The following is a 16,674-nucleotide window of genomic DNA, read 5'->3' on the forward strand; positions in this document are numbered from 1 at the left end:
AATTAGTCCATTTCATCTACGTTATTAAATTTGTGGTCAGAGAGTTTGTTCATAAGTATTATTTTTTTTTAAATCTACTTTTTTTTTTTAATCCTCACCCAATGATATTTTTCTATTGATTTTTAGAGAGAGTGGGAGAGAGGGAAAGACAGAGAGAAATATTGATGTAGAAACATCATTGATTGGTTGCCTCTTGCACGAACCCTGACCAGGGCCTGGGCCGAGAAGAAGCCTGGAACCAAGGCACGTCCCCTTGACCGGAATTGAACCCGGGACCCTTCAGTCCACAGGCCGATGCTCGAGCCACTGAGCCTAACTGGTGAGGGTCATAGTCTTCTTTTAATATCCTTTTAAAGCTCACGGGTTCTAAAGTCATGTCTCCTCTTTCATTTCTAATATTCGTAATTTGTGTCCCCTTTCTTCTTAATTAGCCTGGCTAAATTTGCATGTCAATTTTATGCAATCTTTTTCCAAGAACCAGTTTTTGGTTTCACTGGTTTTCTCTATTGATTTCCTATTTTCAATTTCATTGCTTTCTGCCCCAATTCTCATATTTTATCTGCTTATTCTGGATTTAATTTGCTCTTCTTTTTCTAGTTTCCTAAGGTAGATGCTTAGATGTTTGAATATTTCTCCTTTTCTAATGCATGGAATCAATTTCTCCTAAGTACTGCTTTTGCTGCATGACAAAATTTTGATAAGTTGTTCTCCTTTTCATTTTGTCCAAAATATCTTTTAATTTCTCAAGATTTCTTCTTTTACCCATGTGTTATTTAGAAAAGTGTTGTTTAATCTCCATGTATTGGGGGATTTTCCAGTAACTTAATTTACTAATATCTACTTAATTCCACTGTGGTCTGACAGCAGACTTTTATGATTTTTATTCTTTCAAATTTGTTAAGGAATGTTTTATGGCCCATGTTTCATGTGAGCTTGAGAAGAGTTCTATTTTCCATATTTTTAAAAATATATTTTTATTGATCTCAGAGAGAAAGGGAGAGGGAGAGATAGAAACACCAATGTTGAGAGAATCATTGATTGGCTGACTCCTGCACGCCCCCTACTGGGGATCGAGCCCACAACCCAGGCATGTGCCCTTGACCGGAAAAAAACCTGGGACCCTTCAGTCCGCAGGCCGATACACTATCCGCTGAGCCAAACTGGCTGCGGCAAGAGTTTTATTTTTCAAAGTATCCACATTAACAATGGCTCCAACTCTATGCCACAAAGCTATCATTTTAGAATTAGTTTTAACTCAGTCCACAGGGAAAAATATATAATATTATGAAAACAAAAACAAGGTTATGTGGGGCTGGGGCAGAGAAACAGCTATTTCTCTGTTTCATTGTAGGGCATGACACTCAACTTGGGACAGAAAAGGAGATCATAGTAGGAGAAACATGATCAGTATGTTTGTGCTCACATAAATGTCAAACTTGAAAGGTCTACTTCAAAATTTTAGTTAAATACAGAGACTATATAGGGCTTAGAGAATGGGAGGGGGAGACAGGATAGAATGGGAAGGTAAAGAGCTGGGCTTACGAATAAGGAAGTTATCGCCAATGCAAAACTGTCTCATTTGAAATTGTTGCATGGGAAGCCCAATTATAATGTTGGCATTGATCATGTTCGATACTTATTCTAGTTGATTAGTGATTCTTAATCTTTTAGGAATAATGGCTACCCATCTATGAATATTCAAGGACACCTAAACAGAATTAGGATAAGCATTCCTGATGACAAAATAGCATTCTGGAGTATCCTTTGATAACACTGATTTATTTTATACTGACTAGCTAGCTATCTCAGGGAGGATTGGTGACAGTGAAGACAATGTGTCTATTAACCAATTCATTCACTGAAGGCAGAGAGAAAATCTAGACAAGGAACCTGAAGCAGAAGCATGAATGATAGCCTGAGGGGCAGCAGTGGGACAGTGCAGCTGGAACAGAATGGCTGAGCCAACAAACAACAGTAGGAAGATATGGAAAGCTAGAGGGTGCAAGGGCACAGAAATCTGAAGGCCTAAGAGCCACGGTAAGTACTTTAGATTCTACCACGTGTGCAATGGGAAGCCTTCAGAGTTGAAAGCTCTGACTTGTTCGAGGAGGGGCTCTTTGGCTGCTGGGTTATTGCTGGACAGTTCTCACCTGAACACCCATCTTTCTGGGTTTCTGTCTCCACCATCAAACGCTTTTCTTCTCTCTCCAGCTGGAAGATAAGGTCTGGTTTGAAGAGCTGAGTCCCTATAAAAAGGCAAGAAGAGCAAAATTTTTAAATTTTGAAGCCCAATTTATCATTTTCTTTTCTGATTCATGCTTTTGGTGTCCCATCTAAGAATGCTTTGAAGGTCATGAATATTTTTTTCCTGTTTCCTTCTAGAAGTTTCATACTTTTAGATTTACATTAGATCTCTTACCTATTTTGGGTTAATTTTTTCTGTGAGGTGTAAGACATGCAAATAGAGGCATATAGGCGTCCAAGGTTTCTGCTCCACCTGCTGAAAAGACTGCACCTCTCCACTGAATTGCCTTGGCACCTATACTACATCTAGAATAATTTCAGCTCAGTTGATTAGTGTCATCCCCATAGGCCAATTGCTAGAAAAGGGTAAAGGGTTAATACATAGTTTTTTGTTGTTTTCTTGTTTGTTTTGTTAATACCTGAGGATATTTTTTCCATTAATTTTGTTTTAGAGTGGCAGGGAGGGAGGAAGGGGGAAAGAGAAAGAAAGAGAGATAAAGAGAGAGAGAAAGAGAGAAACATCGATGTGAGAGAGGCACATCGATTGGTTGTCTCCTGCATTCATTGGGCTGGGGAGTGAACCTGCAACCCAGGCATGTGCCCTTGACAGGAAATGGAACCCGCAACCTCTCTGAGCACGGGTTCTAACCACTAACACCGGCCAGGGCAGGTTAACACAGTTTTATTATAAACTGTCAAATTCCCCTCCTTTGTGTCTGTATCATTTTGTATTTCTACTTTCAATGTATGAAAGTTGTTTTATTTCCCACAACTTTGCCCCAAAAATGTTTTAAATTTTTTGCCAATCTCATGAGTCAGAAATGGTATTTCAAGTACATTTTAATCAATGTCTCTCTTATTTTAAATAAAACTAAACATCTACTCATATGTACATATTCACATGTAGTTTGTATGTTATGTATAAGAACAAGTATGTGCATGCACATACACACACATCCCTACTTCCTGGCTCTATCCCCTGAGACCAAGAAACAAAATGACAATGACAATTCTTAACATCCAGACCTTGAAGTTAAATACCGTTCTCTAATAAAATAAATGGTTGATTCCAGAGCTGGGGCAAAGGAAAAGATGAGCATAACATAAGGAAGTGTTAAAATAAAATGGGCATATTACAAGGGCACAAGAGTCAACTTAAAAGGTTGGCCAGATATGGGACAATTTTAGCACCAAAACAATTATAGCAGTAAATTATAAGTCATATTAAAAAATATTTCACAAACCCCTATAAATAACAAATAAATGAATCTGCTTATTGTAGAACGTCAAGTGCTGACTGCAAAATATGAGGGAAGTACTAAGTCAGAACATCATTTTGTAACTATCGTGGTAAAGACTGAATAAGGCAAGGATCATCATTGGATACTAAATATTAGTGTGGTCTTAAAAAGTGTTGCCTATGATAGCAAGAGGAAAGCAGCAGTAGTTTTACAGTGGAGAAATTGGACAGTGCCTTGACAGTGATCAAAATTAAACTCGCCCACAAGGGACAGGTGGTGCGCCTCTGGATGTGATGCCTCAAAAGGACACACCGCTCCCAATGCAGAGTGCCAGCCAGAAAGGATCACCTGGATCTAATTAGGAGGAGATGAGGAAAGTTCTATCAGAATTGGGGGACAGGTAACAAGATTCTTCAAAAACGTCACTGCCATAAAAAATAAAGAAATGCTGTGGAAAGGTTCTTAATTAAAGGAGGTCAAAGAGACATGACAGCTTGACTAGATCCTAGACTAGATCTTGCTCTGGAGGGAGAAAGAATGCTATGAGAATAGGCTCTGTTCATAAAATTAGAGCATAAATGATAGGATGGATAAAAGTATTATATCTGCACTGGGGATATGTAGGAAAATATTCTTACTTCTACAAAATATACTGTTCAGCGAAGAATTAACCTTGCCCAAAGCGAAGTATGGTCTTTGCCCTCAGCTCTCAGGAGGTGGTCTTGAAGCCCTCGGAATGTCCTACTCAGTGAGAGTGTCTTTCTTACCCAGAGGCCGTGGGCCAGACCAGATAGCCTAACAATGTGACTTATGGTGGGGGTTTGGGCCGCGTGCTATCAGCTTGATTTCCAGAGGGGCTGGAAACTAAGGTAAGCCACACAGGTGTCCACCACATCTACCTGACCAAGCCCCCAGAAAACTCTGGGCGCCACGACCCGGATGTAATACACCACGTGTACTGGCGAACACTTTGCTGGGACGTCAGTGCTGCCCACGACTCCCCTGGGAGAAGACAACTGGAAGCCTGTGCCGGAGATGCCCCTGGACTCTGCCCATGCATCTCCTCCCTTGGTTAACTATTCATCTCCATGGAATGAACTGTAACCATGAGTATAACAGCTTTCGGTGAGTTCTGAGAGGCTTTCCAGCTCATTACCAAGCCTCGGGGTATTCCTGGAGACCCCTGACTAGCAACTGGTGTCTGAGAGAGTGTAGTCTTGGGGACTCCCAAACTCTGCACATACACGGAAGTATTTGGAGATAAAGAGGGATGGAGTATGTAAGTTACCCACAAATGGTTCAGGAAAAAAGTTATGAATATACATACATTTACATGTATATACAGCCTATATAATAAAGAGGTAACATGCAAATTGACCATCACTCCAACACACAAGATGGCCACCACAAGATGGTTGGCAGGGGAGGGCAGTTGGGGGGACCAGGCCAGCAGGGGAGGGCAGTTGGGGGCAATTGGGCTGGCAGGGGAGCAGTTAGGCATCAATCAGGCTGGCAGGGGAGTGGTTAGGGGGTGATCAGGCTGGCAGGCAGAAGCGGTTAGGGGCAATCAGGCAGGCGGGCAGGCGCGTGGTTGGGAGCCAGCAGTCCCGGATTGTGAGAGGGGTGCCCACCGGGATCAGGCCTAAACGGGCAGTCGGACATCCCTCAAAGGGTCCCAGATTGGAGAGGGTGCAGGTTGGGCTGAGGGACAACCCCCCCCACCCCGTGCACAAATTTTGTGCACCTGGCCTCTAGTAAACTATAAAAGAGAAAGAATCTGAGCATAAATGATAAAGCAAAGGTGTAAAATGTTATTTCAGGGGGATCTGGGTAAAAGCTAAATGGGTGTTCTTGTTCCATACATTTACTTTTGTAAATGTTCTATAACTTTAAAGTTACTTACAAATACACTGTTAAAGCGAGAAACAAAATACCTCTGAAAAGTCCAGTTAATAAACAGTTACTGACATCCTGAGAAACAAAGAAGCTGGAGCAACTCACTAAGCTCATCTCATGACAAACCAATGGGGCAGGACCACAATGTGCTCACTGTGATGTGTTCAAAGGACAGACACATCTTGCCTTGGTCACACAGGGATTATTAGGACTCCTAGATGCCCACGCTCAGAGAATGCCTGCAGGAGTCCCAGAGCTTTAAACAGCTGAGCACATAAAGACACTCAAGAGGCTGACACTGACTTTACAGAAGGCACCCATCCTCACCCACTGAGACCAGGTTCCGGAAGTTCTCCAGAGTCACATCTCGGTACAGTTTCCTCTGGGACGGGTTCAGCAGCCCCAGCTCCTCCTCCGTGAAGATCACAGCCACATCCTTGAACGTCACCGGCTCCTACAACCCAAACACACACAGACTATGTTTATGGAAGAAGAGCAGCAATGAGAAAGTCTAAGTAGGGAAAGTGTTCTGGTTTCTGAGGCACCTGATTCACATTTAAGGAGCTGCTTTCTATTTGCCTTCCACACGGCTAATTCCATCCATCAAAAGGGCTGCAAGAAAAGAAATCCTAATACTTAAAATTGCTACCTTTTGGTAGCACACCTAGAGGGAAGTCCCTGAACTCTGCTGCATCACAAGCTAATATTTTATTTATTTTTTTAAATTAATTATTTTTTTTAATCCTAATTGATTTTTAGAGTGAAAGGGAGAGGGAGAGACAGAGAAATACCGATGTGAGAGAGACACATCAACTGGTTGCCTCCCCCATGCCCCCAACCAGGGCCGGGAGGCACGTGCCCTTGACCGGAATCTAACCCAGGACCCTTCAGTCTGCAGGCCAACGCTCTATCCACTGAGCCAAACCGGCTAGGGCCATGAGCTAATATTTGAAATTTTATCAATAATGTCACCTAACAATTGTGACATTATTGCAGCTAAAAGTCCTAATAATCCCCGTGTGACAAAGGCAAGATGTTTCGGTCCTTTGAACTATAAATGAGCACATTGTGGTCCTGCAGCATTGGTTTGTCATGAGATCAGTTTAGTGAGTTGCTGATATTTTAAATTTTATCAATAATGCTCCAGAAAAGATTTAGTTCTCCCCTGTGTGATGTGATGAGTCTGTTTTCCCTTTTACACAAACACTCTACTTATTTGTTAACTTACAGGGCACCAGTCACCCTGATGGTTTAAGTACATAGACCAAACTCTGTAGCCATCTACAGTGTGCAGCGTTCATGGTGTGTGGCTCAGGCCCAGCTCTGCCTGTGTTCACACTGGAATGTGATGCTGGCTGTATGACCTCAGACAAGTTCCTCATGCGCTTCTCATGCCTATACCCTAGGGCACTGGTAATAAAATGAGTGACTATAGGCAGAGTACTTAGGAACGGTGTTTGGCACATAGTAAATACCCAATAAGTGTCAGCTATTATTGTGATTATTGTTATCATCATCTGTCATCTCATTTCAAGGCTGCATAGTCATTCAAGGATTTGATGATCTAGAAAAGATGCTGATATATACAAATAATGCATGCCTACTTAGTGTTAGATTATCTATTATAGACAATTTGCAAAAAAAAAAAACACCGTTTCACAGAAAACTCAGTTCCTGGAAATCTGTTATCTCCTTAAAATAAATTCCAAAAAGTAGAAATTGGTAATTTTGAAGAATCATCTTTAAAGTTTTAAAATCTTGCCCTAACCAGTTTGGCTCAGTGGATAGAGCGTCACCCTGCGGACTGAAGGGTCCCAGGTTCGATTCCGGTCAAGGGCATGTACCTTGGTTGCGGGCACATCCCCAGGAGGGGGTGTGCAAGAGGCAACTGATCGATGTTTCTCTCTCATTGATGTTTCTAACTCTCTATCCCTCTCCCTTCCTCTCTGTAAAAAATCAATAAAATATATTAAATAAATAAATAAATAAATAAAATAAAAATAAAATCTTAACAGCAGGTTTTTCCTTCAAAAAGGTTTTTCCAGCCCTGGCCGGTTTGACTCAGTGGATGGAGCATCGGCCTACAGCCTGAAGGGTCCTGGGTTCGATTCCGGTTGGGGGCACATGCCAGGGTTGTGGGCCGATCCCCACTGGGGGGCACACGGGAGGAAGCTGATCGATGATTCTCTCTCATCATTGATGTTTCTATCTCTCTCTCCCTCTCCCTTCCTCTCTGAAATCAATTAAAAAAAAAAAAAAAAAAGGTTTTTCCAACTTATTCTTCTTCCAAAAAAGTGTAAATTCCTAAACCTCTATACCCTGGCCAACACTGGACACAAATACTTAAAAAAAAAATCTTTGATAATATCAGAAGTAAATTTGGGAAGTAAAAAGCAGTCATCTCATAACATTTTCACAAAATTTATTAGTAATGAAGATCATTCTTTTTTCATTTATTTGCTGGTCATCTCTAGTTCTTGTTTTGTAATAATGCTAATTTGGGGTACATTAAGGCCTTTTTGTCCATGTTTGCTATAAATATTTTTCATTTTACTTTGCTATTTGTCTTGTAACTTTTTGCTATAGGGAAAGTTAAAGATTTGTTTTCTTTAATTTTCACTCAAGGGTGTTTTTATTGATTTTTGGAGAGTGGAACGGAGAGACAGGGAGAAAGAAACATCGATATGAGAAACAGCAATCGGTTGCCTTCCTATGTGCCCTGACAGGGGATTGAACCCACAACCTAGGTATGTGCCCTGACCAGGAATCAAACCGGCAACCTTTTGGTATGTAGGACGACGCTCCAAATAAATGAGCCACCTGGCCAGGAAAGGAAAGTTAAATGTTTTCAACAGAGACCTGTTCAATTCTGCATTTCTGGCTGGAGCTCCAAACATCACAAATTCAGGTCTTGGTCTCTGAATGAGAACTGTGGATGGTTTTAAAAGTTTCTGCTTCTCTTTTCACCAATTAGTATGTCTGATGTTCTTGATCCAGATGAGAAAGGCTTTGGAGTGGGCCGAATGCTTGTCTTCTTTAAGAACCTGAGGAGGACCTGAACATACATGCACCTCTATGTTCATGATAATAGTACAGATGATTCTAAGTCCCCGTCAAAGCAGTGAGTAAAGTGTAGGTGGAAAGTACCTACATCCTATAGCATGACTAAAGTTTTTAAATTAAGTACCTATATTACTCAAATAAAATAAACTAATATATGAATGATGAAACACATTAAGGCATGCAAGCAGACATACACATAGAGCCTCAGGTCCTGGGTGGAAAGGGTCTAGCTAGCTCTTTTTGTATGAAAACATCTAACACTATTTTTTCTGAGTTCAGCTTCATTCAGTATGATCCTGTGAGACAAAACCATTTTTAAGTATTCTTTTTACAAACTACCTCAGGGACAAAAAAAAACCCCACATGCTTTTTAGTTTTAAGTCCCTGGAACTAAGGACAAATTATACTAGAATTCTCTCAGAACTCAGAATTATTTTTTTAGCAAACATTATATGTAGAAAACTGATACTGCTGTGCAAAACTGCAAGAATCCTCGAGAACTTAAAAATTTATGAGCCCTAACCAGTTTGGCTCAGTGAATAGAGCGTCGGCCTGCGGACTTAAGGGTCCCAGGTTCGATTCCGGCCAAGGGCATGTACCTTGATTGCAGGCACATCCCCAGTAGGAGGTGTGCAGGAGGCAGCTGATCGATGTTTCTCTCTCATCAATGTTTCTAACTCTCTATCCCTCTCCCTTCCTCTCTGTAAAAAAATCAATAAAATATATTAAAAAAAGAAATATATTTAAAAAAAAAATTTATGAATGGGAAATAGTTAAAGAGCGGGGGGTAGAACATTCATTGAAGTAATACTAGATAACAAAAACTACGTGCTATAATTTTAACTGAAAATAAAAACCAATTCAAAATTGTATCTATTATTTCAAGTACAGTTATGAATGCACATAAAAAATGACCATAGGGAGCGGGGTGGGGAGGGAGAAAAAGATGATTTGTAAGCAGGGTAATAGCTTGTTGGTTTTTCTTTTCTTTTTTTAAAAAATTTCTAGCCTCTTTTATGCTATTATTTGTGAAATAAAATGATTTAAAAAACTAAAAGAAAAAAATTTCAAATGAAAGAAAAAGCATGCCTTATAAATGGTATTAAGTGTCTAGTGTCATTCTTTACACTGGTCGAGGAAGAGAAAAAAGGTATCCACATACTGAGAAGTGAAATAACATGTTAAGTGACAAATAAAAATGCCACTCACCTGGAACTTGGTCATTTTCTCCTTCTTTTCCTAGGGAAACGCTTCCCCCAGGCAGACGCTGCCACATACACCTTAGCAGGCAGAGTGTGTGCTGGGTTCCAGCTACCATTAGGCTATTCGGAAGGATGCCTGAGTGCATGAGACAGCCTCCACGCCGTATCCAGAACTCCTCACACAACTTGTGGCTCCTGAGGTATTCTCTCTGATCCTGAGAAATGTGGGAAAGAAGTGGAGGAATGTACTGGTTAAGAGTGGACTCTGGCCTGGCCGGTGTGGCTCAGTGGTAACATGTCAACCTGCAGACCAGGAAGTCACGATTCTATTCCGGTCAGGGCACATGCCCAGGTTGTGGGCTTGATCCCCAGTGGCGGGCATGTAGGAGGCAGCCGATCAATGATTCTCTCTCATCATTGATGTCGATGTTTCTCTCTCTCTCTCTTTCTCTCCCTCTCCCTTCCTCTCTGAAGTCAATAAAAATATATTAATAAAAAAATTAAAAGTGGACTCTATTGCCCTAAGCCAGCATTTCCCAATGGTTAGAGTGTCAGCCCAAGAACTTAAGGGTCTCGGGTTCGATTCTGATCAAGGACACGTACCTGGGTTGCTGGTTCCCCACCCCGGTTGGGGCACGTGCAGGAGACGACCACTTGATGTGGCTCTCTCACATGGATGTTTCTCTCTCCCCTCTCCCCAGCCCTCTTCCTTTCACTCTCTCTAAAATTAATGGGAAAAATATCCTCCAGTGAGGGTTAACAACAACAAAAAAAGTGGACTCTGTTGACAATTCCTTTTAAGATCTGACATTGCTACATATTGGCTGTATATACTATCTATTGACACTGCTATAGATATTTAAATACATGGCTAAATTAATAAACCACTCTATGCTTCATGTCTGTGATCCACAACATTAGGAGAGTAGCCCCAACATTATGATTGTTGTTAGGAATATATGCGTGAAAAGTGGAAAACATGCCAATGTTTCCTATTATCTTGTAGCTGCAGAAAAGCAGATACTACTCTACATCATAAAACTGTCCTTGCAATTGTTCTTGTAAGACATCTAGGTGGCAGGGATTATGGCTTCTTACTTAATAATTTGGTTTGTGGCCTGAGTAATAATATGTTTAAACACTGAGACCATCCTTTGAAAGGTTTAATGGCGGGTGAATATACTTCCTAAAGTGGGAGGAGGCTCAAATAGCACACCCTCTTCCCACAAGGATATCATGAAAGATTTAAAAAGCCCATGATGCTACTATATTTCTCATCTCTGAAAAGTGCTGGCTCAGCGCACAACTCATGGAGGGACTTGGAAACCAGGAGTTAAATTTCTTGGGTTCTTCCTCAAAATAATTCACTGTTCTCAACAGATATTTACTATTGTTGACCTTATTTACTGTTCCCAGGCAATGACAAGATCATCTGTGAAAAACAGAGAACTAAAAAAATGGGCTACGAATAAGGCAGAGCCTTTTATTTATTTTTCTTATTTTTATTTTTTATTGATTTCAGAGAAGAAGGGAGAGGGAGAGAGAGAAACATCAATGATGAGAGAGAATCCTGCATGCCCCACACTGGGGATCAAACCCACAACCGGGGCATGTGTCCTGACTGGGAATCGAACCGTGACCTCCTGGTTTGTAGGTCGTCACTCAACTACTGAGCCACACTGGCCGGGCAAGACAGAGCCTTTTAGCACCACTGTAGGAGGCTTTCTGCTTCTCTAGTAGAGTACCCCCACCTCCCAGTCCATGCCCACAGGCCCTGCTATAGAAGCCACAAAATGTATGCACAACTACTAAGTATTAACTTGGCCACATAATTAGCAATGAGAGAGTTGTTTGCTTTCACTTACCCAACATTTATGGATCACCTTCTAAAAGGGCTATAAATCCCAGATCTTTATTTGCTCAGAGCCTAGGGTGAGAGAACAATTAGATAATTAGCAATTATCCCACACACTGATAGGTGACAGAGGAGAGCTTAAGTAGGGTCCTTAGGAGAACATGGAAGGGGCCCTCAAACCCAGACTGGATAAGGGAGGGGGCTGGAGTGGGCTCAATGGAGAAAATGTGGCTTGGTGTTAGCCCTGGAGGATGACAGAGCTGTACTAGCTACTAAGAGCTAATCAGAGCACGCCAACAGAATGCGGGTCAGAGGGCACCTGGGGCAAATGAGGAAGCAGAAAGGTGGTGAGAAGTCAAGAGCCAAATCCTATGCTTTAGAGCAGGGGTCCTCAAACTTTTTAAACAGGGGGCCAGTTCACTGTCCCTTAGACTGTTGGAGGGCCGGACTATAGTTTTAAAAAAAACTATGAACAAATTCCTATACACACTGCACATATCTTATTTTGAAGTAAAAAAACAAAACGGGAACAAATACAATATTTGTATTTGCATGTGGCCCGCGGGCCGTAGTTTGAGGACCCCTGCTTTAGAGGAATTGCCTCATTTAATCCTCACAACAACCCGAGAGATTGGGACAGTTTTTACAGCTAGGAATATCGGCAAAAAAGCTGAAGAGAAAATATATCTGCTGGACATCACTAATCATTAGGGAAATGGACATTATAAAGAAATACCAATACACACCTATTAGAATGTCTAAAATTAAAAAAGACAATAATTGCTGACAAGGATGTGGAACAATTGGAACTCTCAAAAGTCATTACACGGTTTGGCTGGTTCTTATAAAGTTAAACATACACTTTCCATATTACCCAGCCATCCCATTCCTGATTATGTATTTTGGGGAAATAAGCACAAAAACTTGTACACATATGTTTACAGCAGCCTATTCATAACTGCCAAAAAGTGGATACAACGCAAATAGTCTTCAATGGGTGAATGGATAAACTATTGTATGTCCATCCTATATAATAATCCTATATAATAAAAGGCTAATATGCAAATCGACCAAACGGTGGAACGACCAGTCTCTGTGACGTGCACTTGACCATCAGGGGGCAGAAGCTCAACACAGGAGCTGCCCCTGGTGGTCATTGTGCTCCCACAGGGGGCGCGCCGCTCAGCCAGAAGCTGGGCTCACGGCTGGCGAGTGCAGCGGTGGTGGTGGGAGCCTCCGTGGCAGCGCTAAGGATGCCTGACTGCTGGCTTAGGCCCACTCCCCATCAGTCAGACATCCCCCAAGGGCTCCCGGACTGCGAGAGGGCTCAGGCCGGGCTGAGGGACACCCCCACCCCTACCCCAGTGCATGAATTTCGTGCACCAGGCCTCTAGTAATTACTATATTAACCAGTAATAAAAATAAATGAAGTACTAATATATACAACTTGGATGAATTTCAAAGACATTCTACTGAAAGAATGCAGCCTGAAATGTGGAGAAAAGGGAACCCTAGTGCACTGCTGGTGGGAATGCAGACTGGTGCAGCCATTATGAAAAAAAGAATGGTGTTTCCTCAAAAAATTCAATATGGAACTGCCATTTGACCCAGTGATCCCACTTCTAGGAATATATCCTAAGAAACCTGAAGCACCAATCAGAGAGAATGTATGCACCCCTATGTTCATAGCAGCACAATTTACAATAGCTAAGATCTGAAAACAGCTCAAGTGCCCATCAGTAGATGAGTGGGAAAAAAAGCTGTGGTGCATTTACACCATGGAATACTATGGAGGAGTAAAAAAGAAGAATCTCTTATCCTTTGAGACAGCATGGAGGGACCTGGAGAGTATTATGCTAAGAGAAATAAGCCAGTCAAAGACAAGTATCACACGATCTCACTCATATGTGGAATCTAATGAACCAAATAAACTGATGATCAAAAATAGACTCAGAGTCATAGAAACATGAACAGACTGTTGAACCTCAGAGGGAAGGTAGGGGAGGGTGGGTGGGGAGAGATCAACCAAAGAACTTGTATACAACCCATGGACACAAACAATAGGGTGGGGCAGGGGTGGGGATGAGTTAGAAGGGGTCAATGGGGGGAAAAGGGGGACATATGTAATACTTTCAACAATAAAGATTTAATTAAAAAATAAATAAAACAACTCACCAGGAAAAAAAAAAAAAAAGAATGCAGCCTCAAAAGGTTCTATCTGGCCTGGCCAGTGTGGCTCAGTTGGTTGAGCATCGTCCCATGAATCAGAAGGTCACCAGTTCAATTCCAGATCAGGGCCCATGCCCAGGTTGTGGGTTTGCTCCCCAGTAGGAGGCGTGCAGGAGGCAGTGAATCCATGTTTCTCTCTCCTTCCTCTGAAATCAATAAAAAAAAATTAAAAAAAAAAAAAGGTTCTGCCCAGCTGGTGTGACTCAGTGACTGAGTAGCGAACCATGAACCAAGAGGTTACCTGGTCAGGGCCCATGCCCAGGTTGTGGGTTTGAGCCCAGGGGAGGTGTGCAGGAGGCAGCCGATCGATGTTTCTATCTCTCTATCCCTCTCCCTTCCCTTCTCTCTAAAAAAATTAATAATATATTTTAAAACAGTTTTAAAGAATGTGATTGACAAAAACTGGGTGCTGTTTCCTTTAAAAAAAAAAAAGGGTTCGGTCTGACAGAAGTCCATTTACAAGACATTCTCAAAAAGACAAAACTCTAGTGTTATAGTGGTTGCTGGTGGTTGGTTACAAGGTGGCGAGGGGTGATTATAAAAGGAAAATAGGAGGGAAGTTTTGAGGGGTTATGGAACTGTTATGTATGCGATGCTGGTGGTAACTACATAAATCTGCAACTGTGTCAAAATTAATAAATTTTTATATAAAACAAAAAAGAGAGTCAATTTTACTATACGATACTTGTTTTTTAAAAATAACACCCTTTTTTTTCACCTGTAGAATGAAGGTAAGAGCAGGTTTTTATGAGAAGTAAATTAATATCTGTAAACCATTGGAAACACTGCCTCACTCATAAAACACAATATTATGGTAGCTGTTCTCATTTCTACCAATGTGGTTCTGAGGAAATTTGTTTTAAATCATCAAAATAATTGCTCATGAACCTTTTAATTCTCTGAAATAGTTGGTGAATCCCAGAGCTCATTAATATTATGGGAGATTAAGGAACATCTCCAAGGGTCATTTCTATTCTGCTTTGCCACTTAATTCCAATTTCAGAAACTGAACTGCAGACCCCTCATGCCAGCTGCCTTGAGTACCTGCTCTAACTGCAAACCCTTGCCAGCTGCCAGCCTTGTACTTCGTGCCGGCACACAGAGGACGATATGGCAAGTTCCCAGCAACAGAACTGTCAGTGTGTGGAAGGAGAGAAATAAGAAACAAAGAGCCCAAGACACAGGCAAGTCCAACTGGGTATGAGATAACAAGATCCCTCACCATCCCTCACCAAAGTGCACGACTCTTGTGCCCCTTCGCCTTCTCAAGCTGCAAAGACCGAACACCCAGCGTATCCTTTTCTTAGTCTTGGGTAGAAACAAAGTATGATAACCCATTTTTAACAATTATGGCAATAAATCAATCACTACCATACTCACTCAACGTTGGGGATTTGCTTTAAAATACATGAAAATGTGGAGGGGAGGGGTTGATGCAAGACTGACATGTTAACAAGGGTTGAATTTGGGTGACGGCCCCACAGGGGTTCATCATTCTATTACTACATTTGGCTGTGATTATAAATTTCCATCTCAAAATACCTTTAATAATAAGGTGGACGCGCTCACACCGACTTAAAGAGGAAACGCAGTCAGAGACACGACGATGGGACAGGAAAACATTAAAGGATTACTATTATCTCTGTATTCTGTGGTCCTGAATAATTAAATCTTTTTCTTTATACCTGTGGGTCGCGACCCCTTTGGCGGTCGAACGACCCTTTCACAGGGGCCGCCTAAGACCATCCTGCATATCAGATATTTACATTACGATTCATAACAGTAGCAACATTACAGTGATGAAGTAGCAACGAAAATAATTTTATGGTTGGGTCACAACATGAGGAACTGTATTTAAAGGGCCAGAAGGTTGAGAACCACTTTGGGAAAGTACCGAACGGGGAGGCCCTGCATCCCAGCGCCGATGACCCGGCTGGGCCTGAAGCGGGGATGCGCGAACCGCCCACAGTCCCGCAGGCTCATTCAAAGGGAACACCAGCCCGCCCTTCGCCGCAGGCGGGCTCTCTTCCTCGCGGTGGACCGCCTGCTCGCCACTGGCCCGCGGCAACGCGAAGGAAGGACAGTGTGGGCGCGGGGGAGAGGCGCACGGGGAGGTGAGGGCTCACCTTTCCGAGAGGAATGAAGGCCGCGGCCTCGAGTACCTGGGGCGGAAGTGACTCTGCCTGCAGAGACCTCCTGGACTACGCTTCCCAGAATTCCCGACGGGAGCAGGAACTCAGCCTCAGCCTCCTGGAGCGGAAATTATCCAACTACACTGTTCCCAGACTACACTTCCCAGAATTCCCAGGCCATTTCGTCGCCTTCCAAGGGCTAAAGTGCCAGCTGCTATACCAAGAGTCTGGATTGTATTTCACAGTTTACGGATTTAGAACGAATTCCATGACCCCGCTTTCCTGGAGCCGAAATGCTTCCAAACATAGCTGTATTGTACTGTGTATGCATGCTTTAAAGGCGGCTGTTCGGGAGTGTGAGGGCCTCACCCTGTGGACTACACTTCCCAGTCTCCTGCGGGCAGCCCTTTCTGCCAAGCTGCCTTTGTTCTTTTGCGCAGTCAGTATTTGGGTAGTCCTAACTCTCTAGGAAAATCAGTCTGAATTCTATACTGTTAGGTGGGCGTGGTCACCTTCTCCCTTTTTTTCTCGAAAAAAAGTTTTTTCTGCAAACTTGACGGGGGTGAGGGGGAGATGGAAGGTTTAGCTCCAACAAGATTAGCAAATATTGACGAGGGTAAAAGCTTGGTGAGGGTTCTATGGAATGTTATCCTATTCTTAGAGCATTTGACCATACTAGTAAATTTCCAAAGTAAAAAAGAAAAGGAGGGGGGAAATATGACACCTTTAAAAAATATATATACTTTTATTGATTTCAGAGAGGAAAGGAGAGGGAGAAATAGAAACATCAATGAGAGTGTCATTGATCGGCT

At 42.2% G+C, this 16,674-nt stretch overlaps 1 protein-coding gene across 1 annotated transcript in view; it reads right to left on the reverse strand.

Moving 5' to 3' along the window:
- Positions 1-15,935, reverse strand: part of LOC102417138 (zinc finger protein 112) — a 47,784-nt gene extending 31,849 nt beyond the window's left edge. The window contains exons 1-5 of the mRNA XM_023743569.1: positions 15,857-15,935; positions 11,512-11,573; positions 9,654-9,861; positions 5,709-5,835; positions 2,151-2,246 (exon numbers count right to left, since the gene is read on the reverse strand). Coding sequence (XP_023599337.1) covers positions 2,151-2,246; positions 5,709-5,835; positions 9,654-9,668 — 238 coding nt within the window. The 5' untranslated portion in view covers positions 9,669-9,861; positions 11,512-11,573; positions 15,857-15,935. The remainder of the gene's footprint in view (positions 1-2,150; positions 2,247-5,708; positions 5,836-9,653; positions 9,862-11,511; positions 11,574-15,856) is intronic.
- Positions 15,936-16,674: the final 739 nt, after the last annotated feature.

This window comes from Myotis lucifugus, unplaced genomic scaffold, assembly GCF_000147115.1.
Source record: "Myotis lucifugus unplaced genomic scaffold, Myoluc2.0 scaffold_402, whole genome shotgun sequence".
Taxonomy (NCBI): Eukaryota; Metazoa; Chordata; class Mammalia; order Chiroptera; family Vespertilionidae; genus Myotis; species Myotis lucifugus.